This window comes from Pleurodeles waltl, chromosome 5, assembly GCF_031143425.1.
Source record: "Pleurodeles waltl isolate 20211129_DDA chromosome 5, aPleWal1.hap1.20221129, whole genome shotgun sequence".
Lineage (NCBI taxonomy): Eukaryota > Metazoa > Chordata > Amphibia > Caudata > Salamandridae > Pleurodeles > Pleurodeles waltl.
Genome location: NC_090444.1, coordinates 731,871,747 through 731,899,162, shown reverse-complemented (window position 1 = coordinate 731,899,162; position 27,416 = coordinate 731,871,747). Strand labels below are relative to the sequence as shown.

At 42.3% G+C, this 27,416-nt stretch overlaps 1 protein-coding gene across 2 annotated transcripts in view; it reads left to right on the top strand.

Annotated features, from left to right (window-relative positions):
- RGS7 (regulator of G protein signaling 7) overlaps positions 1-27,416 on the top strand; it is a 1,783,260-nt gene that overhangs the window by 934,818 nt on the left and 821,026 nt on the right. For both annotated transcript variants that reach the window (XM_069234688.1, XM_069234689.1), the window contains exon 5: positions 18,580-18,686. In XM_069234688.1, the coding sequence (XP_069090789.1) occupies positions 18,580-18,686 (107 nt within the window). The remainder of the gene's footprint in view (positions 1-18,579; positions 18,687-27,416) is intronic.

Sequence of the window (27,416 nt, the reverse complement as noted above, 5' to 3'; positions counted from 1 at the left end):
GCAGGACACAATACTGGCTACAGTGTACATGTAGAATAGCAGACAAATCACCTACCATGATGCAACACAGCATACCAGTCGGATGTCAAAAAGGACAGCACAGCGGGTGTTAGACTTTTCATCCTTGGCGTGGTCTCACTTAACTTTTTGCCTCTGTTCTCCAGGTTGTTCATGTGTGCTGGACTCTGATTTTGCTGTTTTTGTTACTCTGGTCCCTTTACCACTGCTAACGTGCAAGTACTCCTGAAAAAAATGTCTATGTAATTGGCTTACCCTTGATTGGCATATTTGGTTCACTAGTAAGTCACTAGTAAAGTGCACTAGAGGTGCCAGGGCCTGTAAATCAAATGCTAAGAGTGGTCCTGCAGCACTGGTTGTGCCACCTACATAAGTAGCTCTGTAATCATGTCTCAGACCTGCCACTGCAGTGTCTCTGTGTGCGGTTTTAACTGTAAATTCGACTTGGCAAGTGTACCCACTTGCCAGGCCTAAACCTTCCATTCTCTTACCTGTCAGACACCCCTAAGGTAGGCCCTAGGTAGCTCTAAGGGCAGGGTGCAGTGTATGGTTAAGGTAGGACATATAGTAATGTGTTTTATATGTCCTGACAGTGAAATATTGCTAAATTCGTTTTTCACTATTGCAAGGCCTGTCCCTCTCATAGGTTAACATGGGGGCTACCTTTAAATCTGATTAAAGTGTAGATTTCCTTTGGGGGCGGATGGACATGTGGTGTTTCGGGTCTCTGAGCTCACAATTTAAAAATACATCTTTTAGTAAAGTTGATTTTAAGATTGTGTGTTTGAAAATGCTTCTTTTAGAAAGTGAGCATTTTCTTGCTTATACCATTTCTGTGACTCTGCCTGTTTGTGGATTCCCTGTCTAGGTCAGTTTGACAGTTGGGCTGGTTGCACCTCACACTAGACAGTGACACAAAGGGAGCTGGGGTTTAGTCTGCATTTCCTGATGAGCCATCTGTGCTAGGAGGGAGATGAGGAGTGGTCACTTACACCTGAACGGGCTGTGCCTGTCCTCACACAATGCAGTCTCCAACCCCCTGGTGAGTGCCTGGGGCCTGCCCTGGGCAAGGCAGGATTTCACATTCAAGAGAGACTTTGCTTTGAAGTAGGCCTACTTCAAAGGACAAATTGGGTATTAGAAGGGCACCCAAAACCACAGACTTTAGAACACTTCTGGAAACAAGAGGAACCTCTGCCTGGAGAAGAACTAAAGAGCTGAGGAAGAAGAGCTGCCCTGCCTGTGAGTGTGCTTTGTGGAGCTATCCTGCCGTTGCTGCTTCTGCCAGAGTAATAGGGCAAAGACTGGACTTTGTGTGCCTTCCATCATGAGAAGAGCTCTCCAAGGGCTTGATTTAGAGCTTGCCTCCCGTTTGAAGTCTCAGGGACAGCAAAGACTTCTCTCTGCCAGCACCTGGAGTCTCTGGAGAGGTTCCTACTCTGCCCTGTGGTACCCATCCAGTTCCTGGGACCCTGAAAGGAGAAGCTGGCAGCCTAAGAGTAGGAAATCCACGCACAGAGTGCCGTGCGGGGAAAAGATCGACGTGACTCCGATCTGCGGCTGAAGAAACGACGCACCTCCGGTCCGCAGCTGAAAATCGATGCTCGCCGGAAACACGACCAAAGAATTGATGCACGGAGCTGGAGGAATGACGCGCAGCTTCACTTACGGAGGCTAGGAGATCGCAACACGCGCAGCGTGGTTTTCGGATCATCGTGTGGCTGGATTTTCGAAGCAAACACCGATGGGTGTGTAAAAACACACAAGGCCTGCCCAGACCCGAGAGTGCTGACCGGATCGACGCATCGCTCTATTGCAGAGAGAAGAAATGACGCGCCCCGACCCGACGAAAGGAGAAACGACGCAAGGTCTCGCTCGTGAGGGAAATCGACGCATCGCAAGCCCTTTTTGACGGACACTCACCCGTGCTGGGTTATTTTTGACGCAACCAAGGTACATTTTCACACTAACAGTGTTAGTGTGTGTTTTAAACTACATAAAGACTCTTATTGTTTTTTAATTGATGACTTGTGTATTGTGGATTTTTGTTGTTTTGGTCTTGTTTTGTTTAGATAAATATTTTCTATTTTTCTAAACCTGTGTTGTGTCATTTTGTAGTGTTTTCATTAAGTTACTGTGTGTGTTTGTACAAATACTTTACACCTAGCGCTCTGAAGATAAGCCTACTGCTCTGCCAAGCTACCAAGGGGGTAAGCAGGGGTTAGCTGAGGGTGATTCTCTTTTACCCTGACTAGAGTGAGGGTCCTTGCTTGAACAGGGGGTAACCTGACTGTCAACCAAAGACCCCATTTCTAACAGAGGGTCTCTGCGGAATGTTACCGTGCATGCCTACTTGGATGCAAATGTTTGGCCAAACACATTAACATAACATTTGTTTAATTGAGTGGAAAAGTGTGTAATTGTGTACTGTGTTTTGCTTGAGAGTATTGTACCTCATCGATCTCTGTCACTATTTTACCTATCAGGTATTGAGAAACAAAAGAAAAAACAGCGTCAGGCGGAGGTTCTAATCAGACCCGACTGTAATTGGTGCAGTTCTGGTATCTGCACAGAGTACATTTCATGCTAGAGAGGTTGAGAAGAACACAGGGTATCTGGGCAGATTGCTCTAAGTGTGGAGCGGAAAAAGATATATGATTTGAGAATACCTGATTATACATGAGTACAGCTCCTGAAACCGCAGAGTTCTGGGCAAAGTGGGCCTGAGACCTGTTGGTATGAATTCCAAATCTGTACTTCTAGCCTTGATAAATGACATTGGGGTCTGACCTCAAAAACATCGGTGGGAGTCGGTCGGCTTTTGGCAAAGTGAAATCTAGTTCTCCCCCTTCCATGATGGAATGGTTAAAGGAGATCAATATTTATGTCCATGTTGAAGAGGCGGTATAAATGAGCATCGACATATACACAAAAAGGTGAGGGTCTTGGATTAATTACTACAATTGGCACATTCCTATTTGAAAAGAATAGGTAGTAAGAGGTGAAGGTTGATGATCGTTTGAGGTGTATGTTTGCCATTCATCACTCAAATATGAGCAACTATATGACTGAAGTATTCATTTGTGCACACAAATGCCTGGGTTTTTTGTTTTCGCTGACTTATAAAATCAATAAAAAAATAATTCCTCGACTACCTCTGGAACTGACCTCAGAGACAATGTTCTGCTAAAGGTTATGGACAATATAGTTAAACTATTTTTAGCAAGCAGACTTTTTTGAAATGTAGGGGATATTTTGTCCCTGGAAAATGAAGGAGCGACAAACAGGACCAATCTGATAATTAAAACTCTTGAGGTTGTGAGTGATTAATTTGGTTTGCATAGTGGGGAAGAGAAGCTGGTGAAGAATACAGTTGAGCAGGACATCATGAAAGAATCGATTCACATGAAAAATGTCTTTCCATTTCAGCAGTCTGTCAATCTTGCTTGAGTTACTGCAGTTTGGTAAGAATATAGATAGCACACAGTATCGGTAGCGAAATTTGCTGCCACGCGGAAAGTGATTGTGTGTGGTAACAACACTCTGAAGGCCTTGGTAGCTACAAACGCAACTTTTTTGAAGAGCTTGACTGTAGAAACACTCATTGGTGTGATTGCAACAAAACAGTAAACAATTGGAAAGGAAACACTGACCATGGCAAACAGCTCTAGTAGGTCTTTCCCATGTTTACAGCCTTATTTTGATTCTGCAAATGATGATAAAAGGGCACTTGTCTGTGAGGAAGCAGTAACTAAAGGACCTGTAAAGAGAAGGACCTACTTCCCCAAAAAAGTTCTTATAGTAAACTAACAGCTTGTAAAGTTTGAATGCGCAATCGTGGCAACAATATTGATTTTCGATTTTGTCATCAGATTAATTTACTTTGTGAATATCTAATTTATAATATTTCTTGACACACGTTGGGATTTCAAGTGCTGGATTTAAAAAAAAATCTTTTAACAAGCACTGTGCTCCATGAAATTATGTTATATGGTAAATATATTGTTCATAGAAGTCAATAGTATACTGTCACATTCATGTGGCATGTGCAAGAAGAGGGTGAACTTTGACCGAAAAGGTTACATATATCACATCAGCACTTTGGCCAGTGCATAATATATGCATCTTACAAATATGACATTGTATTTCAATCACCATCAAGCACACCTAACCAAAACAAACCTTATACAGAACTGCTTATGTATTACAAAAAGGTTCAACAGTGTATCGCCATTCCGTATTTAGAGAAAGGGTTCTGGGTGACCTCCTCCCCTATAGTTCTCCCTTCCATGTGCTCTTCCTCTACATGCTCAGTATCATCTGTGTCAGAGATAACCGAGTCCTCTGACATCAGAGGTTGGCATTTGGGAATAATTTTATATAGCATGAACAACAGCAGCACAATATGACATTACTTTTTTTGGTTGCAGTGCTGATTCACCCTGTGTGACAAGTTTTTTTGGCACCCCTCCCTCATATGACCTCCTTCGCCACAGAGTCCTTTACTACCACCCTCCATCGGTGTCCCTCATCTCTTGATTGCCTCTCTCTAATGTGCATTTAATTTATTTTGTAGTGCTACTCATATCAGTGTAGGGTGTCACAACACTCAACATCACACACACATTATACAGAGATAACTAATCATGCTTGTGTTAATCAGTCTATAGGAAATGTTACATAAGACAATAAGGATCGCAAGGTGTAGGAATCACATATCATCCATAGTGGTAGGCAGTATTTTCAAGAGTTTTTTGTCCGGAGAAGAAAAAATGTGGGATTTAAAATGTACCACAATGGCTGTGGTTGGCTCTGCTAATAAGAATGTATTTCTACCAAAACTTGCCGTTTTTAGCAACATTAGGATAATGAAAGATTGAGAAAAACATAACGTTGTAACCTGTACCATGCACTATGCATGGAGCTCTTTAACAACTGTTCATGGGTCACTGTGTTACATCAGTAATAAAACGTATAAACTGCAAGTTACAAAAGGATCTCTATGACAAATCACTAACCCACTGAGCTGTTCACATAAACTACAGTTCTGTGATCTGCACAGCATTCTCTTTCTACTTTATTCATGCTTGATTCATTAATAACATTACATGTGTCAAACTGTTCATGAAGTTTGGCACACAAAAGAAGACGGTTAATTCAACCAACAAATCTTTTAAATGCTAGAGAGAACAGCATTCTTTGCAGCAGGCATATTAACTTTCTGTACCACTTTAGGAGGAACCAAACTAGTTATAGAAAAAACTCCAATGTCTCTCCAGTAGTAGCATTAATCACCAGAGTTATCTTGACTTTTTTATTGTTACCTCAAAAAGTCTGGACACACCAAGAACTCTGCAGCAGATGCTTTAAAGCCCATAAGTTATTTCTAAGTACAGCACCCCAGCAAGGTCAGCACCAGGTGCCGCTGCACCGATTGCACCACCCTAAAGCCTGCCCTGATGCTGATTACACAACTGACATTAAAGCAGTGAAACCTACTTTTAATATGTCATATAATTTGCTCAATAATGTACGAGTGGTAACGTCTGATGCCTGATCTCACCAAGAGTGAGTGGCATGAGAAATTGTGCCTACAGTCATAGTTTGAGTGAGTATACACTGTCATCTGCAAAACACTAGGTAAACAAATAATGGTATAGACAGCAATAAAGTATTACATTATTTTATTGCCAAGACGCCTGACATATATCTTTTGAATCCTTAACAAACAAATTCACCCTCATCTACAGCCAGTTCCTTTGTTGCTTCAGGAGTGACATTAGTCTAGGTATTTTAATATTTAGCATTACAATCCATCAAAGTATACCCTGGATGATTTGCATTGCAATGCTTGATGGCCACAGCACATGCCAGATAGAGCTTAATGGAGTACTCAATTTCAATTTCATGCGCGAGGCGGATCCACGTGTAAATGTGTGTAAGCTATGGATCCAACAATTTTCAGAAACCCACAAATGCATAAAATTCACTGTTAAGACCATTTTGTTCTGCAGGTACATGCCTCAGAATTACAAGCAAAATCTCTGTAGAATGCCACAGAAAGCTTGTTACACCAGCTGCCATCGAAGCAATTCCTTGGAATGATTCATTAGCTACAAATTAAAGCACTTCCAGGAACTTCACCAGTTGAGGCTGAGAAGTTTTGATTGTGTGCTTTGTCAGAATCAGCTTTGATTAACTCTAGCATGTATGAGTAGTCTTGTCTCCTCGAAATCTGTGCCTTTCAAATATTTACTTTTCGAATATACTAAAAAAGTCAGCGTGCACCTGTAGATTCAGAAACTGTATGGCTTATGGCAATTACGTTGTCCCAGATCTTTAATTGGAAGACATGTCTCCTCAAAAACATTGCAACAGACCACAAAGACATAGGGGTTATTTTTTTCCCTGCCACTTTGACAAAATTTTCATATACAACAGCAGAAACTGCATGAAATCTGACAAGCAGATTTTCTTAGTGCTTTAGTTCGTGCAAAGTTGGGGACCATAAGGCGCTATCTGATGAATCAAAGTTTGCAACTGAGTCTAGTCATAAAGTCACTTGATTTAAATTGCAAGGCACATTAGGCTCCATTATCAAAACAGAGAATGGTAAAGTTTCAAACCATAAAGGTTTATTGAAGGTTTAGATGTTTCCAAAGATAAAATTGTCAAATCAATATCGGTCAAAATATGAATGAATTGACAATATGTAGCTCTAATTAAAGTCATATGAGTTAGAGGACGAGGTTGTATAAGGTCACTTCAAAGAACAGTTAAGAAAAATTGGTTCTCCTTAAAGAGATTACCCTACTCTGGTCTAAGCTGTGTGGAAAATGGGCAAAGCATGTCTGATCTATAATCTACTCTGCCCTAGCTTAAACCACAAAATCCTACACCTGCACATCATTCCCATAAAACAATCAAATCAGATTTAAATAAAAAGATACAGTTCTGAGCTCATTAGTTTCTCAGGATCCTCCACAATATGGGTTCTATAAGCATCCTTCAAACTTATCTGCAACATATTGCAATATATTGGACTGGTCTGTGTTCTGCAGGTGTACTGTTGCAATAAATTAGAACATTCTATGGCCATCACTTAAAAAACATTTCACATGGGAAGGAAAGCAAAAAAACATTGTGGTTGTCAATTTGCACTTGAAATCCTCCTAGAAATAAAATGCACACATCTCTTCAAGCAAGATAACAACCAAATGTTAGCTATTGTAAGATTCATGCTTACATTAGCTATGGTCAATCTAAACATGAATAAAACACATTTAATATGTCAGCTGGTTTACTTGCTAATTTTGAATAATGCAAAAATATTTAATATGAAGAACCATTTCAGTATCCAACGCCACGAGTAGAAAAGTAAAGTAAAACAGTAAGAGTCAATACAGACTTTACCGTCACCAAAGGGATCTTTACTCAAGAAACCAAAGACATCAAAATCACACTGAAATAAAGAAAGTGAACCACAACTCCAATAATGACGAATACTTTGATATCTGCAGTGTCATCAAACCGGCACCTTAGTGTCCTTCAAGTCTGTAACAGATATTAAAGAGTGCCCGTCTGTGAGTTTCTGAGGTTTCTGGTTTTGTTTGTTTGTTATTTTTGAGCCTCTTTAGGGTCCTGCTTTTCACTACTACCAGTTGACTTTAGATGAGGGTTCTAGATCTCCGGACATTTTCAAAAGTATATGTTTTAGTAACTGAAATACACCAAATACAGTGTGCTTTGTACATTTCAATCTGAAGGGAACTGCACATACTTTGTCGAGCATTGAACAGGAAAAGTGTCCCTGTACCAATTACCATTGGTGCAGTAAAAATACATGACCCTACTGGTCATGTTTATCAAAGTAATTCACCACAATAAGCTTGGGCTTCTATTTGGATTTTTCCAAAGATCTTTTCTAAAAACAAGTGTGGAGTGCAGAGCTGGCCAGAGTCCAAGATGAGCATGAGTCACCTCACATGTTTTCTCCTGCTCAATTACTCAAAAGGTTTGGTGATATGATGGAAATAGCCAGGAGAATGAGGAGCTTGTTGAGTCGTTGGGGGTGATTATTGGAGATCCACCACTACGACGGATGACCTACCCGTTCCTTTAGCCTGAGCACTGGAGCATGTTCAGAGTGTGAAGACAGGCTGTGTTGGCAGAGGCTATCCTTCAGCTAGCGTGCACAACAAGAATGGTCTGAACTTTAAGAGTGCTTAGCGTATGAGAAAGAGAGATGCCTGATACTCAGGGCACCACATTTTATCCAAGCTTATAGATGATTTGATGGTTGCTCTGGCAGAGCTGGTTGAGGATTCATAACCCTTAAAGAGATGGTGTTGTTGACCCTAAAATGTGAGGGGGAGCTTTTGCATTCTTGAGGGTCATCAGGTTTCACATCTTTCCAGTTTGGGACTGTCACCTTATCCACAAGTCCTTAAACACTGAGGGCCTGATTTAGAACTCGACCAATGTTTTACTCCGTCACAACGGTGATGGTATCCCACCCACCAAAATCCAAATCCCATTATATTAAATCTGTGTGACATGTCTGGGCAACCAAGCGTCACTAGCGGATCTAAAAAAAGACTATGTGGCGCTACTGCAGAGGTCATACAACTTTGACAAAAAAGAAGAATGCACAGTTCCAAGGGAAATGCGAATCCTCACTACCAATTTGGGGGTTAGTCAGCTGGTCCCTACAAGTATTCAATACTTGTAACAAAAGCCCTCACTCACCTTTCGGTGACATGCTTCATCATCAGGCTTTGCTCCTCGTCATGCGGCACTGCAATGCCTGACAGGCTCCTCTAGGGGGCTCTTCACTGGAGATCTTTTAGAAATATTTGCTGGTAGTGAGTGCCATAATGAGGGACTGGTGAAGAACTGTTAAAATTGACTAGGGGGATCCAGAAGACAGACCTTTATTATGATAGTGGAGCCCCTGTCTAGGTCAAAAACAACAAAGGAGTTGGAAGGTGAGTATAATGACCCAGTTCCCCTACAAGTATGTCAAGTCGTGTGTCATGTTCCCCTACTCTAGGGACTGACTCACGGAGTACAGTGTTGGTAGTTCCTACAATGCCTATAACAAACCGGTCAATATTCTCGCTCTAGTAGTCATAAGGATCTAAATGCGATTCGTCAGGACCTATATAAAGAACAACCTAATCCTCACTGTCATGTGGACACATACCATATATTTCATTGATGATATGGTAACCTAAGTAGGAACCCTCCTCAAATCAGAAGGATAGGCCCAATGGGGATAACATGGGGGTTGCATAGTTCCACAAATCTATTAATTTGTTTATGGAACGATACCCTGTGGTGCACAGCTCCGCGCTCCCCTGGGGTTGGTGCACTAGAGGGCATTGTTCCATGAACAAATGGATGTTCCAGCGGAACCGACGTATCTCCTCGGCGGCGCAAACCCAAGCAGAACCATATGGATTGGATGCGTCATAAAGAACCCCCTTGCATCACAGCCCTTTGGAAGTGATGCATCACCCCGACTGCATGACACATTCACAGCCCAGGCCCTCGACAGCAGCCTTGAGGACATTGACGGAGTCCACAACGCAGCATCACAGCTCATCAGAACCAATGCATTGCCCTGACTGCGCACTGCATCCTTGTCACTGGACATAAAAAAAAATTCTACGGGATTCTTGATGATGCTGTAGGCCCACGCATTGCAGCATCGACGCACCTCAGAACCCGCACATCACTTCTGCCGTGCAATGCATCTTCAACGCAGAGCAAACCAGGATATAAAATACTCTGGGCCATATGTACTAAAGAATTTTCACATAGAATGGGTAAAACCATATCATACATCTGGCCCTCTGTTCAGAAGGCCTAAGTGGGTCCCTATAGCCTGTCCTCGATCCATCATGGTTTGCATAAACCTGTGACTTTGTCCTGTTCCAGCGCAACCAGATATCCACAGCTGGCACTTTGGGTTTTTTGGCGCTTTTTTCCCTGAAAGTTTTTAACTTGAATATCTCCGGTTCAAATGATTGGATTTTTGATGGTTTGTTTTATTTACTAAAAGAAGTTCTATTTTTCTAACTTGCTGTGGGGTCCTTTTTGTGTGTTTTCACTTTATCACTGTTTGAAGTGTTGCACAAGTACTGTTAGGTAGGATTTCATTATCCTAATGAGACTAATGGATTTGGGCAGAACAATCACCTCTACTGCAGGGGACTAGGTCTGATCCTGCACGATGTGACACCTGTCGGCCTAATCCGGGTTTGTTCCGGCTAACTAGCAGTGCCTCATCTCCACCCAAGAGCAGGGTTGATTGGGCCAACCGGGCGCATGACATACATGACTCCTCGGGGGAATCGTGGTCACTCAGATCTCATTCGTTTCCCTTAGTTACATTAGTCTCACATATGCAAGGACAATCAGAGGCAGAGTAAAGTTCAATAAGGTTTTATTGAAGTAACTGCATCTTAGATAATAAAGCATTTATTGCAATAACTAGGACGATGAAGCACAATAAGATAAAAATTGTGACAAGGAGAGTAAAATGCAAGAATAACGCTACCATACTGTCACTAAGGTTTGTATAGATAGTTCCTACCTAAACTATGTTAGAGTACCGCATGTTAAACTCTGATTCTGCCTTTTAGGTTCCCTCTGGGAAGACATCATCCCTTATACCTGAGCAAGAGGCCTATAGTCTACATATGCAGCTGTAGCGCAGCAATCGATAATCAGCATACAGTCGTGGTAATCTGGCTGGAATCTCCCTCTATGTTACATGGGTCAAAGTAGTGTTTTTATAGTAAAACATCTGATGTTCCAAGAAAGGATTCCCACGTAAGAGTGTGTATGTTTCTGTGAACATTGGAGACAAAGTGTACCACTTTTGCCGGCAACCTATCTTGCTGCAGCCTTGAGAAAAGCACAAAGTGAAAGAAATGTCTTGTTTAAGAATGCAGTGCTGACCTAGACGAAGAACAGCTAGATAGAAAAAATAAATCAATACCGCAAATGTGTCTAATTTTAAAATAATAAAACAAAGCTGAATAAAATATACATAGGTTAAAGTGCACAGCGGCATGCCTAATATGCTAAAATAATGTGTCTAAAATTATAGCTAAAATGGCTACACAACAATGCTTTACACTTTGCCTCTAAGTTAAGCCTGACTGCTCTGTGCCAAGCTACCAGAGGGTTGAGCATAGGTTAATTTAGGTTTGGCTTGTGCCTCACCCTGACAAGGCCTGTGGTTGCTGGTTGAGCACTGCTCACACCCCAGTCAACCAACAACCTAATTTCTTACAGTACGTTAGTATGATCTTAACTTAAATTTTTTAAAGAAAAGAAATTCAGTGAAACAACAAACGTTAAAGAGATATTGTAGCTAAGTGTTGAAATAAGATAACAACTAATGTTTAAAAATAAAACCACTGAAATTCACAAGTTATAGTTTGCTGAGCTTACTATACCTTGTTCCCCCGCCATGCACTGCTTATGATCTCACAGATTACATCACTCATGACATGTTAAATTGCATCATTAATAATGACATCACTGATGACATTTCAAATGACTCCATTGATCACATCACTGACGACACCCTTCAAGCATTGTGACAGCATCCTATAGGGTTCTATAGACAGAGTTAATTTCAGCACCTAACTATACCATCACTTCAACCTTTTTTTCCAGTGGTTTCTTTTTTTTTATCATTTTCAAACTTGACAATACAACTAACCCTCTCGGGTAACCTGCAGCCAATCACTCGGGGTGCACGCCTTTGGCTGTGGTGGGGGCTGGGGGCTGCACGGCCTTGAGAGAGGAAAGGCTGTGTCACAAACTCACCCAGCAGATAGCCATCCCCTCACAGAGCACAGCCTTGTACGCCAAAATCCGTTTTGTAAATCAGACACTTTCTGTGAAGACAAAAAAGTAAAATATTTTAATATGTGATTGCACTTCAGTGCACATTTAGGCATCTGCAAATGTAGACTTTTTATAGTAACAGATGTGTAAATGGCAATGTGAGTACCGTATAATTCAATAAAGAGTTCCAGTGCTATTCTTGGGAATCTGCAACTGTTACAGACTGCCAGTAGATCCCATAGATTCCTCTGTGAATTACAGGGCAGTCAGACATTTACTGAAATTATAAAAGGAAACTTAAGGCAGTTTATCTATATTTTGAGAATTAGGCCTATTGTTATTAGCTGACAAAGAAACATTCATGGCAGTATGTGTATTTATCATGCTGCTGGATTTCCTGCAAGAAAATAGGAATCAGTCAACAGGTTAACATACATTCTTTGCTACAGCAGTTTTTGAATGTGGAAGTAAACTAGTTAAACTATATTTTCCAGCTAATTACAAGTGTCATGTTGACAAGTTTATTTTCATGTATAAATTCCACATGTACTCTTCATGTCTATTTTCCATAGTATATCCCTCATAGAAGGCACAGGAGACCACCAATTTCACAGAAGATTAGGGAAGGTAATGGTAAAACAATGTGTTCTATAGAATAAAAATTCCCCATTGTATTGGTAGTCACTTCTGAATTATGTCAAAAGTGCCTTGTCTTGTTCTTCTATATAGTAACAGAACTTTTTGCCGACTTTTAATATCCTTATAATGTAGAGCAGCGGCACCTCTATCAAATTTATAAATGTTTTCATTGGAAAACCTCTCTGTATTCTTGGTCTTGGAATTTGTGTTTGATACTTTCTACAAAGACACTCCTATCTCAGAGCTTATAAGGCTTACATACTTATGAATTAGTATGAAACGCCATGCTGGTTGCTGCTCGTTGGGGCTGCAGGTTCCAGAATCCACACTGCCAGGAGAGGGCTGAGGAAGAGGAGCTTGCACTGCACTATGAAGCACTTGTTATTCTCCAACTGTGCGGACATCATACTGGTTATTCCTTGTTGGGATTGCAGGTCCCGGAATCCACACTGCCAGGAGACAGTTGAGGAGGGGCCCACTGAGCTGTAAAGCATTTGCTGTTACCCCGCTGCGTGGCCGTGCTTGGGCAAAGCCGAGCCAAGGACTGGCCACCATTTGCCTCTCATTGTTCAGAGAAAGCTGGGCTGAGCCATCTCTTTTGTTCCTTTGATTCAAGGTACTTTTTTTTGGTACTCTTTTGTTTTTGCTATTTATCCACTCTAAGACGGACTTCGGGGGTGTTGTAGGAACTATTTTGCTCGGTTCTGATTAAAAAGAACCATAATCAGTGTAACGGCTGTGGGAGTGGGGAATTGCAAAATCAGAGCCATCTCATCAACAAAAAACAAAAGTGTGACAATAGATGGGTTTTAGAAGTGTGCATTGTGAATTAATAGTAAACAGATTGAATTGGCTGAAAGATGTCTCTCGCTTACTGCTGAGATGCTGGAACATCTTGTTGCCTTTACCTGCATTTTTTATTATCACTTGCGGGGGAAGCTCCAACTGCAAGCCTCCTTATGTGTGACACACATGGCATCCCTCATACTTCTGACTCTGTTACTACGTCAAATTCGGCTTTGTGACCTGACATGTCAACTCCTTTAAAATTTAAAACTCCTTTCAACTAGGCCCAATGGAAAACAGTCATCCATTATGTCCATCTGGCTTTGGGATATAATTCCTAGAGTCTGCCTGCTCTTCAAGAGTCTTTATGTGGTAAAATGTCTGCCATTTTAGATGCAAGACTTCAACCCATCCATGAGTGTTTGGGAGCCATAAAAGCCGTAATTGTCCAGAATAGGTTTAGAGTCATCGCTTGTGAAGACTGCTCCAACCCAGCCTTCCTTCACTCACAGAAAAACACAGTTTGACATGTTTACATGTTCACAAAGCATAATATTTCAACCCTACAAGAGCTAAGTGACAACAAGCAAAGGTGGCAGGGGGACAGTAGGGGGCTGAGGATTCGATTTGTAATGTTCCATCTGGTATGAGCAGTCCAAGATTCTTACTTACACTAGGTTATTTTTATTGTCATCTTATCCCAGGATTTCCGAGGTTTGCGCCAGACTTATATCACTTTGGTTCTCCTCCTTCCATCCCTACTGCAAAATAATTTTCATTGCTTGCGCAACACACTGATAATGACTGACACCCTCATTTTAACAACTCCATCCCAAGTTCTTCCCTAAAATGCCAGCTCATGCTACAGACAGAGATGCGCTTACTCTTTCAGCAGTAGTGGCCAGGGAGTTGATAGGTGTATATACCATTAACCCTTGGGTCGAACTACCACTACTGGTGTCTAAGGCCCCTCATACATCCCTGCATGTTTCCCATTCCACTTTAGTGTCAGTGGATAAGGAGCCTACGAGTGCCCATTTCACTGATCTCCATGTAGAACTATCTTTATCGACCAGAGAGGTCCCTCATTTATCTCATGCTCTGTATACTAATACCATATCAATACTGAGCTAAAACATAGCAGGGATACAATGTAAACTAGGTGATAGTTAGTGGGAACAATTCATTGACAGGCATGAAATCTGCATTTTTCAGGAAACATGGTCCAGGCAAATGTTTTCAGATGTGACTTCAAGAGTTTTTACACTCCAGCAATTACTTCTGCAACAGGAAGAGCATCAGGCAGATTATAAGTGTGGATTGAAATGTCTTTACTGTGCACTGTTGTAAAGCTGGACCCTTTGTCTACTGATATCCAGAGTTTTATATTTACCCAAGCCACAGATAGTCCTGTTCTGTTAATTTACATGTACAATAGAAGCATTAGTTTTCACAAAGGTTCATCTACTTTACACCTATTAAATAATTTTGTGGGTGACCTGGAGCTAACCATTGAGCCCTTCGGTACCCTTTAGAATTTAGCTGCCGACCAAGATACTTTTTGAGGCATTCCAGAGATAGTAGCCCCACTTAAAAAAGAGAGGTCAGTCCTGCACATGGCCGACATATCTCTCTCATTCGGCCTTCGTGCTTGTAGCAGTCACTCCCTGTCTGATAATAATGCTGCTCCAAATTTTCAAAGGGGGTTTATACTAGTAATATAGATTACATCCTTCTTTAAGTTAGGATTTGGAATTTAACGAAGGATATGAAGGTCATACCTGTAGCTGAGAGTGATCTCCATCCACTTACCCTTAGCAACCAGAACTTATATTCGGCGCCTTCAACCATCTCCTTATAATGATGTCCCAGCATTAATCGACAATAGAAGAAACATTAAATAAAAATGTCTTCTAGTCTTCTCCTGTTTGAATTCCAGAGATGTATGATATGGTGGCCACTCACCTGTGGTCGTTGATTGAAAATTGGGAACATCCCAATACAATACTTGATGCACATAATGCATTAGTCACGAAATTGAAAGAATACTTCCAAAAGGATTTTATAAAGCCAATTAGTTCTCCCAAAACACAAAAGTGGTCTGCCACAGCTTGAAGGACTGCCAAGAAAGCTCTCCTAGCCTTTCTAAGGAAGAGGATAGGCTTGAGATTCGTGAAGCTAGAACATTTCATAGAGAAGCCTTAAGGTATGCAAAATTCAACTGGGAAAATAGGATGCTGAAAGATCTTCTCGATGCCACTAAAACAAAGAACTAAAATCCTTTTGGCACCTTGTAAGCCAGGGTGATAAATAGTCAACTAAGATCTCCAAGGTATATATTTAACTGAGGGAGTGGATTGCCCACCTGAACCTCTTTATTCTTCCTGATGTATTTTACCACAGAGGCCGCCTGGCATGGCACCTGAAAACGGAGATTGAGAAGCCTTATTTTTCTCTTGGACACATTTTCAATTGCTTACACTGAAGTGGCTGTCATACTCCAAAGCCAGGGTAGGACACCAGTGTTATATAGGCTATCACCAATATGTTCCTCTTTGATCTTACTGAATGGGTTCCTTAGATTAGCCTGGATTCTAACACGATAGCTGCTGTATCCACGATCCTTCAGACCTGGAAGGGAGCTGAGATCATTCCAGCCTTCAAAATGATTGCCGAAACCTTCCCAGCAACTATTCCCCTTTTAGACTTTTGGATAATCACCAAAAGATAATTTTGGGACCACCTGTTCATGAAGCTATCAGAGTGAATTGTGGACAGTGATATTTTAATCCATTTACAAGCGGGGTTTAGATTGACGACTGGAACCGTGGACCAATTCTTTTGTTGACCAAGTGGAAGACCCTTTACATCTTTGGAGAACATCTTTTTGTTGCCTTCATTGACCTTAGCGTTGCATTGAATCTGCTCCCTAGCGGTAGACCCTGGGAAGTACTGGCTAGTATTAGCGTACCAAGCCTTCTTAACATCATAAGGTGCCTTAATGGGGGAAATATGCCCTGATACGAATAGGCCTAGTGGAAAAAATCAATGTAAAGAATGAAGTTTGACAAGGTTGTGTTTTGGCCCTAGCTTTTGCCCCACTGTTTATAAATACCTGTAGAGGTGTTTTCCTGGATTGTGCTAATGATTCTCCAGTTCTAGCTGGCCAAAGTGCCCACATTATTTTTCGCTGATGACATCCTTCCAATTTGCAGGACTGCAATTGGTTTGGAAACCCTTCTAAATAGATTCTAATTATTTTGGGTGTACCACGGCTGGAAACTAATGCGTTGAAAACTTAATTTGTGTCCTATAATAGACAAATGAATTTTGAGGGGAACATTCATTTGGGAACCAATATCCTGGAGAGAGTGAAAGAATTGATTACTGAGGGATTAGTTTGTCTGATACAGACTCATGTCCGTCTCATCTCAAATCACCAAGAGTTATTTGTTGATCAAACATAGGGCTCCACTATTAGATAAATTCAGCAAAAAGGCACCTTTTCATCCTATTTTGCTAGTAATGGAAATGTATAACATTCAATTCAGGAGTGCTGCTACGTTTGGTGCTGATTTTTGGGGCCTTTGTAATATGATAACCTTAGGGGGTAGATAAAAATAATTTTGGTAGGTCCCTCCTGAACCTTAACTGATGCGCCCCTCTATTGCCTCTGAGATTAGATCTCACTCTAAAGCCATCACAGAGCTTGCTAAATTGCACCTGTTCCATAACGTATCTGACCAGGGTGCCGAATGAGTTGAAATTGTCTAGAGACGCCCTTACATTTATCATCAGTTGCCACAAAACCCAGAGGATCACCTGGTCGACCTACGTGAAGCAGGTTCTCCTTGATCTAGGAATAAGAGATTGCTGACATGACCCGTCATTTATTTGTGCGTTTATGATGGTTGCTGTGAAGTATAGTTTTTAAGCCAAGTTTAAGGAGCAAAGGGAGTTGCTGAATAGTGTGGGCAGTCTGTTCAAATCCTTTCTTCTTCACAAACAGTATTTAGAACCGTGGAATTTCTGGACCACATCAATCTCACGCTAACGAGGTCGTATTTTTTTAATTTAGATATGCTATTCTGTCTATTGCTGTTTTCGCTGAATCTTGGACATCTTTAACAATAACATCAAAGACGTGCCCGGTATGTAATTAAACCGTGGAGACAGATCAACACTTGCCCACCTTATTCTAAACCTAGATTTTGATAGATTGTACCCGCGTGCCGAATATGTGCCGATTACTGGGTTTAACAAACTGGGCCAATATGCAATGAATTTGTTAAATCGGCTCAAGTATGTTTGTGGTAGCTGGTGAAATCTAAGTTATTGTGTACGGCATAGTTGATCTACGTGCGCATATGCTTCTCCTTCCACTCTGTGCACCCTGTAATTTTAGGCTCGATCAACTGATGTAGAATTTGTAAAACTTTTTTTGACCGTTATGTGGCTTTATCTTGGTTTTATGTGTTGTGTATATTGATTATTTCATTGCAACTTGATTTTATTATTTATGTGTTGATAAAATGTGTATTCGATCAGACAACAATATGAAATTGAGTAAGAAACTCCCATTCTACAGTATTCTTGCGATTTAACATGTTACATCTTGAATGTAAAGCATAGATAACCAAATGCATTTGAAAACGTAGGACCAGATTTTCAAGAAAGTGGTCGCATCAGCTGTGATTTGCCACTTTCCTTGCGTCCCCTCATGACACCATGTGTGAGCCATGTTTATAATACCGCGCACCATGGAACACGTTAGGACAATAGCGTCAGAATTTTGTGTTACTTTGCAGGATTAGCACCATAAATTGTGGTGCTAATCCTGCAAAGTAAAGGGAGACCCATTGAAAGTAACGGGCACGTCATTTTAGCATGCGTTAAAAATGATGCTAAAAATGGCCCATCCCCCTTGCATACATTATGCCTGGCACAGGCATAATGTGGCGCAAGTGGGCACAAAGTGGCACAATGCTAGCATTGCACCACTTTGTAAATATGGCAAAGGAGAATGCCTCCTTAACACAACATTAGTGTAAAAATAAATAACTCTAGTGTGACATTAAGAGGTGCTAGGGCCTTGTAAATCTGGCCCGTAGTGTCTCTTTGACAAAGGAAGTTTAATGTTTAGGTTTTTATTTTTATGTTAGATAACTCACTTGCTAGAATTTTCAATTGTCTGCAATTTGAAAGATAGTAAGATTAAGAGAAATGAAAAGTACAAAACTTTGTGTGGTTTTCTCTTTCATGAAACAGTGGAGGCTCTGCACATGGGGACGTTAATGGCTGCTCATGGCTATTTCTTTCCGATATCAGACCACGTACTCACATTAAAAGATGATGGCACTTTTTACCGGTTTCAGGTATGTGTACAAGAATCTTCTTAAATATTGCTTTATTCTTATTTTATGGATTTCTTAAGTATGTGGTGCAGGTTCTCAAACAAGAAAGCATGTTTGATGTTAAGTGTTTCACTAATGCAGTGTCTCTAATTAATTGAAAATCCAACTGGCCTCACAGCAATATCCATTAATTGGTGGTAATATGATTTAGTTCATATCAAATATTCTTTGCTGGAATTGTATGGAAAAGAATGAGAGATGGGGTGATTCAAATGTTGCTTAGTGGTGATGAAGCTAAAATGAAGGTTTTACATTTATTAGTGCATAAACGTAGTGCTGCAATAATCAAGTGTGACTTTAATCGAACTAAATAAGATTGTACGGGGACAAATGTGCCCTTAGAGTAGTTTGCCAACATTTATAAGCGTGCTTCATATAACGTGATGTATTAGAATTGCACTAGTTTGACATAATCGTAAACATGTGCTATGATTTTCTTGTTTGAAATGCTTTAGCTTAGCATAACTTTAGTGGAGGCTTTGGCCTAGTCGCCATGTCTCACGATTTAGATGCTCGTATTTTTCCGATGTGCTAAATAAACGTGTATTCTTGCTTGAAGCTGTACTTTTCCAGTGAGATCGTTCACATGCTTATCTTAAGGTTTCGTGCCAGCCTGGCATTTTTCTTCTTCGCTCCAAGGTCAATCTGCAGGTGCAGACAATGGACGCTCTGAAAGTGAGTTAATTGGTAAAATATGTCACAACTTACGTTCCCGACTCCAAGGATAATGTATGCTTAAGTAAAAGCGTGAGAACTGTTGTTTTTGATTGGACAATTTGAAGCTAACCTATGAACCCTCCAATGGAAGACCCTACTGGATTTGAACTGTTGTCTATTTAAACCAGGTGCACAAGAGGAAATCGGACATTACAGCTCATATACCCGCCATTTTGCAGGACATTGCAGATATTATGGCCCATCTTGCTGCGACGCCATTTTGAGAGACTTTGATGCTTTCTCTAATCGAGAGAAAGAGACTTTTAAGTAATTCTCGCCCTAGAGACTTTAACTTTGATTTGCCCCTTTGCATGAAGTAATAGTTGTCCTTTTATCTTGCCGCCGTGAGGCAATTGCCCCGTCCACCCTGCCCCTTTGCCCCCGTCCCATGCTGATCGAATCCGGTACCTGTGAGACGAAGACTTCATTGAATGCTGATTGAATTTGGTAAATATGAAAGGAAAATTGTACAATTGCATTGTGTTTTCTTTTTAGGTAACCAACTGCTGATTTTTGATAAGGGCCCTAGTTAGGAGATTTCTAAATTAATGTTGCTAAATTGTTTTGCATGAAGACCCACATGCTGATGCTAATTTGAGGTTAGATGAGGATTCATTTGATGCACGATGCAATTTGAGACCTTGTTATGCTGACTAAATGTATGCAATTAGCCCATTACAGATTGTAGTTTTAGTGGTTTGCGTTGCCATCATAGAAGGCATTGTTATCCAAATGCTGCATAGATTGCATTTGTTTCGCCGTTATGGACAGCTATTAATGTTCATCTACATATATCATTTGGTGTTGAGACACATCTACATTGTGCTAGCTTTGTTAATATAGGGAAATAAATTCATTAACTTTGCATAAACTGGTGTGGTTATTCATGACCGAAAGGTCATGGTTTCGCCGAAATGTATTCTGGATTAATTGTGAAGTGTTATGTTGATCAGGGTATTGCTTATGTTCGTTATTGATTATTGATTATTGATTTGATTGATTACTCCCGAGTAAGGAGAGTCCCACTTAGTCAAAAGATTCATCGACCCAAGAGCGTCCAACTATAAGTAAATTATTAGGCTGGAAACGCTCTATCAGTAGATGGTAGCAGAGGACGGTTTCGCCTTTTGGGACCCCGTACTCTTAAAGTACATGGTGTTGAATTAACGGTTACGCTCTTTGAAACCCCACTCGAGAAGTTGAATTAGATTTTCTTGGGTAAAACAGATTGAGAGAATGATGATGGGCTAAGTCCCCCGCGACTTTCCCGGGATCTCGGAGCTTGCGAATGGAGAGAACGGAGGTGTGGAATCGGCGTTGGTGGTACTAGTGACGGTATGAGTGAAGTTAGGATTTTGCGCTTGCACAGCTTATTGCCGCAGATTGTGTGAAAAGGTTGCGAGGATTTTAGAGAATAGCAGAGGTGCGACTCCGAGTGAAGAAGTAGGAAAGTCGTCGAACTTCATAGAAATAGCGGAGGTGCGACTCCGAGTGTGAGAGTAGGGAAGTCGTCGAACTTCATGTGCGTGTGGCGCTTTGTGCAGAAAAAGGTCCACGTGGTTGTTGTTGTTAAGACGGGCCCTGCGAGGTCAAGAGACTCCGGAGTATGTTGAAAAGTGTATGAGACACTTGTTTATGTTGTGGTCTGGTCGGTTTAGTAGGTTGATCGGGCGTGGTCAACAAGTCGGTACGTGTGTTAAGGGAGTGAAAGAAACTTCGACTTCGGGCTTTGACAAATTCTAAGTGCACTAGAATAGATCACTGACAAGTTGAGAGCAGAGTCTGCGGGTCAGATTTGCTTGCGAACGTGGGGACCGAGAAAGATGGAATAACTGCTGAGGCTAGTGAAAAATCCCTAAGGTCCTGAAGCGATTGTGTTACCCTTCCTGTAGTAAACCGACAGATCTGTTTTATATTTTTGGATTGCTCGCGATACATGCTAGAAGTTGTTACGAGAGGAGCTGAGTGAGGGAGGACAAGCCGCAAGGCTTTGTCAGCCGCAGTGTGTGTGAGTGTGACGTCACTAGGAGCCGCGCTGGGATAGGTTGGTTGCAGAGAAGGGTCGCGCACGGATTGGACGCAGTCCGTGGGGCTCGATTGGAAGGGGAAAGGCAAGCGAAGAGTATTCCGGGAATTAAAGTCACCTATTGATTACAAATTTTGTGAAATAAAAGACGAGAAAATGAAATTTTTTAAAGCGTTAAAGAGTGCGATGAAGGGAGAGTCTTACATTAAAGCGAGCATAGGAGAGGAGACGCCACCCGAAGGTACACCAGCTTACATTGTAATGGAGGAAAAGGGGGTAGCTCCGTGCCTTTGGCTAAAGCAATGGCACAAGCTGACAGAGAAACATGGGAGCGTAGCGTTCCCGATCCATGGGACATTCAATATAAGGATCCTAGAGAATTTGAGATTCGCGATGTACGACATGAAGGTACCTCCAAGGCCAGCACAGTTTGAGGCTCTAGCGATTTGGGAACTAATGGCTAGACAGCAACAGCAAAAGAAGTTCGAGACCAGAATGAGAAAGGTAGAAAAGACACTAGCGGACGCTAGGTGGGACAATGCACAGAAGGTGTGGAGGTCAGATGTATTGCAGGGGATAAAATTGTTTCCCGCAATTGCTAAGGAAGAAGAGGAGACAGGCAAGAAGGCTACCTGTAAGACAAACAGGAGCTGTTCCAAAGATAGAGAAGATGAGTCAGATGATGAGGAGTTCATCATGCAATTGCTGAACGACCGTCCACCGCCTTATGCAGAGAGTGGACAAGGTCCAAGTACCAGTTCTGCCCCTCCGGCACCGGTACAGAATGATGAAACTCCGAATTCAGAAACGCCATCGGGATCTAAGGACCCGAGTTTACTGTTTACCCCGCAGATACCGCAGGTTAGGAGAATATATCCAGATGTACCCCTATTGAAACCAGCAGAAAATGATCAGCCGCAGGTCCCAAGGTACTACAGCAGTGACAACAGTGCAGGGATGATTCTAGATCCAACCGTAATGGGAGTACAGAATGGTTGCAACCCAACATTGGCACAAGCTGAATCAACTCAGTTTTTGATGCCTCAAAAGCAGATGCAGGGGGGAACCGCACATGCTCAGATGACGGGGAGTCAGACGGGCATGCCGGCAATGATGACCCATGGTGTGGGAATGAACATGCCTCAGAACCTGGGGAATGGACAGAACCCAGATGCGATAACCCTACCCATTACTGTAGGTCCACCGGTACCTTTGTACACCCAGCCTAACTTAGGTATGAGCGGTCAGGGATCAATGCTGCAGAATGGGACGGAGAGGAGGTGCATAGAAAACACTCCAGAGGTAACTCCGATAGCGGCTCAGCCAACTGGATCTGGGTCCTTGATGGAGTTTAGTCCCATATGTGCTCAGTCAACAGTGGTGAGGTCGAGTCCCCCACTGATAATACCTCTAACATCGAACACTGAGAAGTTGCCGCAACCATCGATGGCAGTCGATGTGAATGCTACACTGATGGGGTTGAATGCGCAACAGCTAACACGGTGGTTCAACAGTCTGAATTCCACACAAAGCTCAACAAGTGGGAAGGGGGAAGACTACCTGAATATGGTAAGGTTGGGCATGGAAGCAGAAGAGTTGGTGGAAGGGACTATGGGTGTGAATAGGCTAGAGTCCTACTCGGAAGAAGAGCTGAGGTATCTATGTCCCAGGATTACGAGAGAAGTGAATAAGGTACACAGAAGGTTGCAAGAAATAGCTGACAAAAACGGGATTGAGATAGACAAGACAAAACACTTGAGCAGGAGCTATAGATTGGATTTCGGGACCACAGACTTTGAGCACATGAGGTCAGCAGGCATGAAGACGCACCTTAGAGAATTGCTGCAGAGTGCACAAGTGTGGAGGTGCTTAGACAAATGGGAAAGCAGGTGGGCAAAGAAAAAGGAAAAGAAGAAAGACAGTGTCCCAGAGCACAAGGAGAAAAGACCACAGAGTAGTGATGCAGTAACCATGTTACCAATGAGGGAGACAGCAGGGGGAAAATTGATACATGTACCGTGGCACAGAAGTGACATTCAGTCTTTTACGGATGATTTTCCCAAACTGAGAGAGAAACCAATTGAATGGTATCAACAGACTGATAGGTTTGTGAAGCTTGCAAAATGTCTTTGGGAAGACCTGAACACCCTCTTTGAGATTGTGGTTCCGGCAGATTTGTGGGAAGAATGCAAAAGGGCTGTAGGTTGGCCGACAAGTGAACCAGAGAGAGACAGGGATACGGGTGCACCATCACCTATGGTGATGAGCTTGTACCACAAGGTGATTGAGCATTTGAAGACGAAGGTTGCCGCGAAAAATGTGGATTGGCAGAAGATTGACCGGACTGCCCAAGAGGCTAAAGAGTCGATTCATGGTTACTATGAGAGGTTGTTGAAGGCGTTCAAGAACTACAGTGGCACGGAAACAATAGAGGCGAAGGACATGCTTAATTTTGTGTTTAGGTTTGTGGAAGGGCTGAGACCAGAGATAAGTCAGATGATAAAGACGCATTTGATTTGTTGGCAGTCGAAACCGATTGATGAGGTGTTGACTTATGCGAAATACTGTAGCGGCGAAATTGAGGTGAAACAGAAAAGGTTGAAAGAGAAGGTGATGATGATGCAGCTGAAAGCAGCTCAGACAGGTTTGCAAGGGTTGCAAGGGTTCCAACAGCAGGTACCGCAACTGCAGCCGCAGCCGCAGGGAAATATGGTGTTTCAGCCACAGGTGAGAGGCAGAGGCAGAGGAGGTTTTGTGAATAATGGTCCGGATTTGAATACTGTTGTGACTTCGAATGGTATGCAGGCAATGAAAAGGGTGATGCCGTGTCACGCGTGCGGAATTGTCGGACATTGGAAACGCGAGTGCCCAATGATGGTGCAGGAAGTTGCAGGTGCAGGTGTTGGTCAGCAAAACAATGATGTCAATGCATTCCAGACAATGAGGGGACCGAAAATGAGAGGTCCAAACTCAAATTTTCAGACCATAAATCAGCTGCAAGGATTACAGCCCATGCAGCCGCAGCAGATGCAGATGCCCCGTATGCAGATGACGCAAATGCAGCCGATGCAACAGCAGTTACCCATGGTACCTAATCAGCAAATGCAAATACCTTTGGCACCAATGAATCAGCAGCAAGTGATGGTTCCTCCACAGGTCTCGAGTCAGGTGATGAATACAAATGGCACAGTACAACAGTTTCCATTACACAGTGAGAGTGGAATAAACAATGTATGGGAGAGTTAAAGTTCAGATGAGGAGGGAAATTGTGTGCTTGCAGCATCCTTGGAAGTTGATCAAAAGGGTCCATATGTAGAGGGAAAAGTTATGGGTCATCGTGTTTCATTCTTAGTCGACACAGGAGCCACACGTTCAACTGTTAGGAGCATTGAAGTCCCAAATTTGCCCCTTTCAGGGAGAACAGTTCAAGTGGTGGGAGTAGCAAACAGATACCTGACGAACCCAATCACAGATCCAGTACCAGTCAGCATTGGTAACTATCAAGGGTTACATAATTTTGTGGTATGTGACTCAAGCCCGATAGCACTGTTAGGGAGAGACCTATTGTGCAAATTGGGATGTTCGATTATGTGTTCGTACGATGGAATCAGAATTCAGACGAGCAGTGATGGGGAAGAGGAGGACAGTGTAGAAGGGGACGAGATGGAAGTTGTCGATGAAAATTATCCTCTGATTACCCTTCTTCCGATGTTAACCGAAGAAGATATTCCAGCTGAGTTACGGGAAACAGTCGGAAAAGAAGTATGGGATATGACAGGAAAGGAGGTGGGATTGGTGAAAGGAGTGGAACCAGTGAAAGTGACAGTAAAACCCAATGCAACCTTTCCCCAGACCCCACAATACCACATGGCACAAGACACCCTCATGAAAGTTGCCCAACTCATTGACGAGTTTGTAAAACAGGGAGTACTGAAAGGAGTGCTAAGCAGTCCATGTAATTCACCAATCATGGGACTAATAAAGCCGAGTGGAAAGGTCCGAATTGTGCAGGACTTGAGGAAAATAAATGACATCATAGTCAAATGCTGCCCTGTAGTACCGAATCCAGCTGTGATAATGTTTCAAATCCCTTGCGATGCCGAGTGGTTCTCAGTCATCGATTTGTCACAAGCTTTCTTTTCGGTGCCTCTTCATGAGGACAGCCAATTTCTCTTTTGTTTCAAATTCTTAGACAGAGTCTACAGTTGGTGTCGAATTCCTCAAGGGTTTTCTGAGTCACCGTCAATTTTCAATCAGATTCTAAAGAAAGACTTGGAAGCGTTAGAATTGCCATTCGAGTCAGTCCTAGTGCAGTACATTGATGACTTACTGATTGCAGCTAAGACAGAAAGTGGCTGCACAGCTGATACCATTGCCCTACTGAACCATTTGGGAAGGAATGGACACAAGGGGCCTGATTCTAACTTTGGAGGACGGTGTTAAACCGTCCCAAAAGTGGCGGATATACCACCTACCGTATTACGAGTCCATTATATCCTATGGAACTCGTAATACGGTAGGTGGTATATCCGCCACTTTTGGGACGGTTTAACACCGTCCTCCAAAGTTAGAATCAGGCCCAAGGTGTCTCCTTCAAAGTTGCAGTTCTGTCAGAAGAAAGTGAAATACTTGGGTCACCAAATAGAGAAAGGGTCACGGAGAATAATGAAGGAAAGAATAACAAGTGTACTTCAAATGAGTCCACCAAAGACAAGGAGGGAGGTGAGGAAGTTCTTGGGGATGGTGAGCTACTGTCGCCAGTGGATTCTCTTCTCGACTCTAGCAAAGCCTTTACTGAAACTGACCCAAAAGGATGCATTGGATGAAATTGAGCTGAAAGGAGATGAGATGGATGCTTTTATTGAATTGAAAGAATGCATGTGCAGGGCTCCAGCTTTAGGTATGCCTGATTACACAAAGCCTTTCACATTGTTTTGTCATGAACGTGATGCATGTTCTCTGTCTGTCTTGACCCAAGCCCATGGTGGCGTAAACAGACCAGTAGCATATTTTTCAGCTACTTTGGATCCGGTCGCAGCAGCACTTCCAGGGTGTTTGCGCGCCGTAGCAGCAGTTGGTATCAGCCTCACTCAGAGTGAAGGAATAGTGATGGGACATCCATTAACAGTCATGGTCCCTCACTCAGTTGAGATACTTTTGACCCGCTCCCGAACTCAACACATGACTGGAGCAAGACTCACGAGGTATGAAACAATAATTCTGGGCTCACCGAATGTGCAGCTGAAAAGGTGCACTACGTTGAATCCAGCAACCTTGCTCCCCGGTGAAAATGCTGAAATTGAGAACGCTGAAGACGTCGAGCATGACTGCCTTCAGGTAACTGAATTTTGCACAAAACCCCGACCTGACATTAAGGATACCAAACTTGATGAAAATTATCAAATTATTTTTGTTGATGGGTCATGTTTAAGAGATGCAATGGGAATTTTGAAAGCAGGATATGCTGTATGTACTGTAACAGGTGTCTTGGAAGCGTCCTGGCTTCAAGGAGTCTATTCTGCACAAGTAGCAGAGCTTGTAGCCCTTACAAGAGCATGCCAACTGTCCACATTGATGAAGGTTACCATTTATACTGATAGTCAGTACGGGTTTGGAATTGTGCACGACTTTGGGCAACTATGGTCACAGAGAGGTTTCCTGACTTCTTCAGGGTCCCCAGTGAAAAACGGGGAGAGAATAAGGGAATTGTTACATGCCATTCAAATGCCAGCTGAAATTGCAGTGGTAAAGTGTAGTGCTCATACAAAAGGACAGGACTATGTTTCTCTGGGAAATGCATATGCGGATCAAGTCGCAAGATTTTGTGCCTTGAACTGTATACTGCTCAGGGATGAATGGAATTCGATAAGTGAGCCAGAGCTTGAACCAGCTGAAGCATTTGCCTTAAAGGTCGTAGATACAATGGATGAACTAAAAGCATTGCAGAA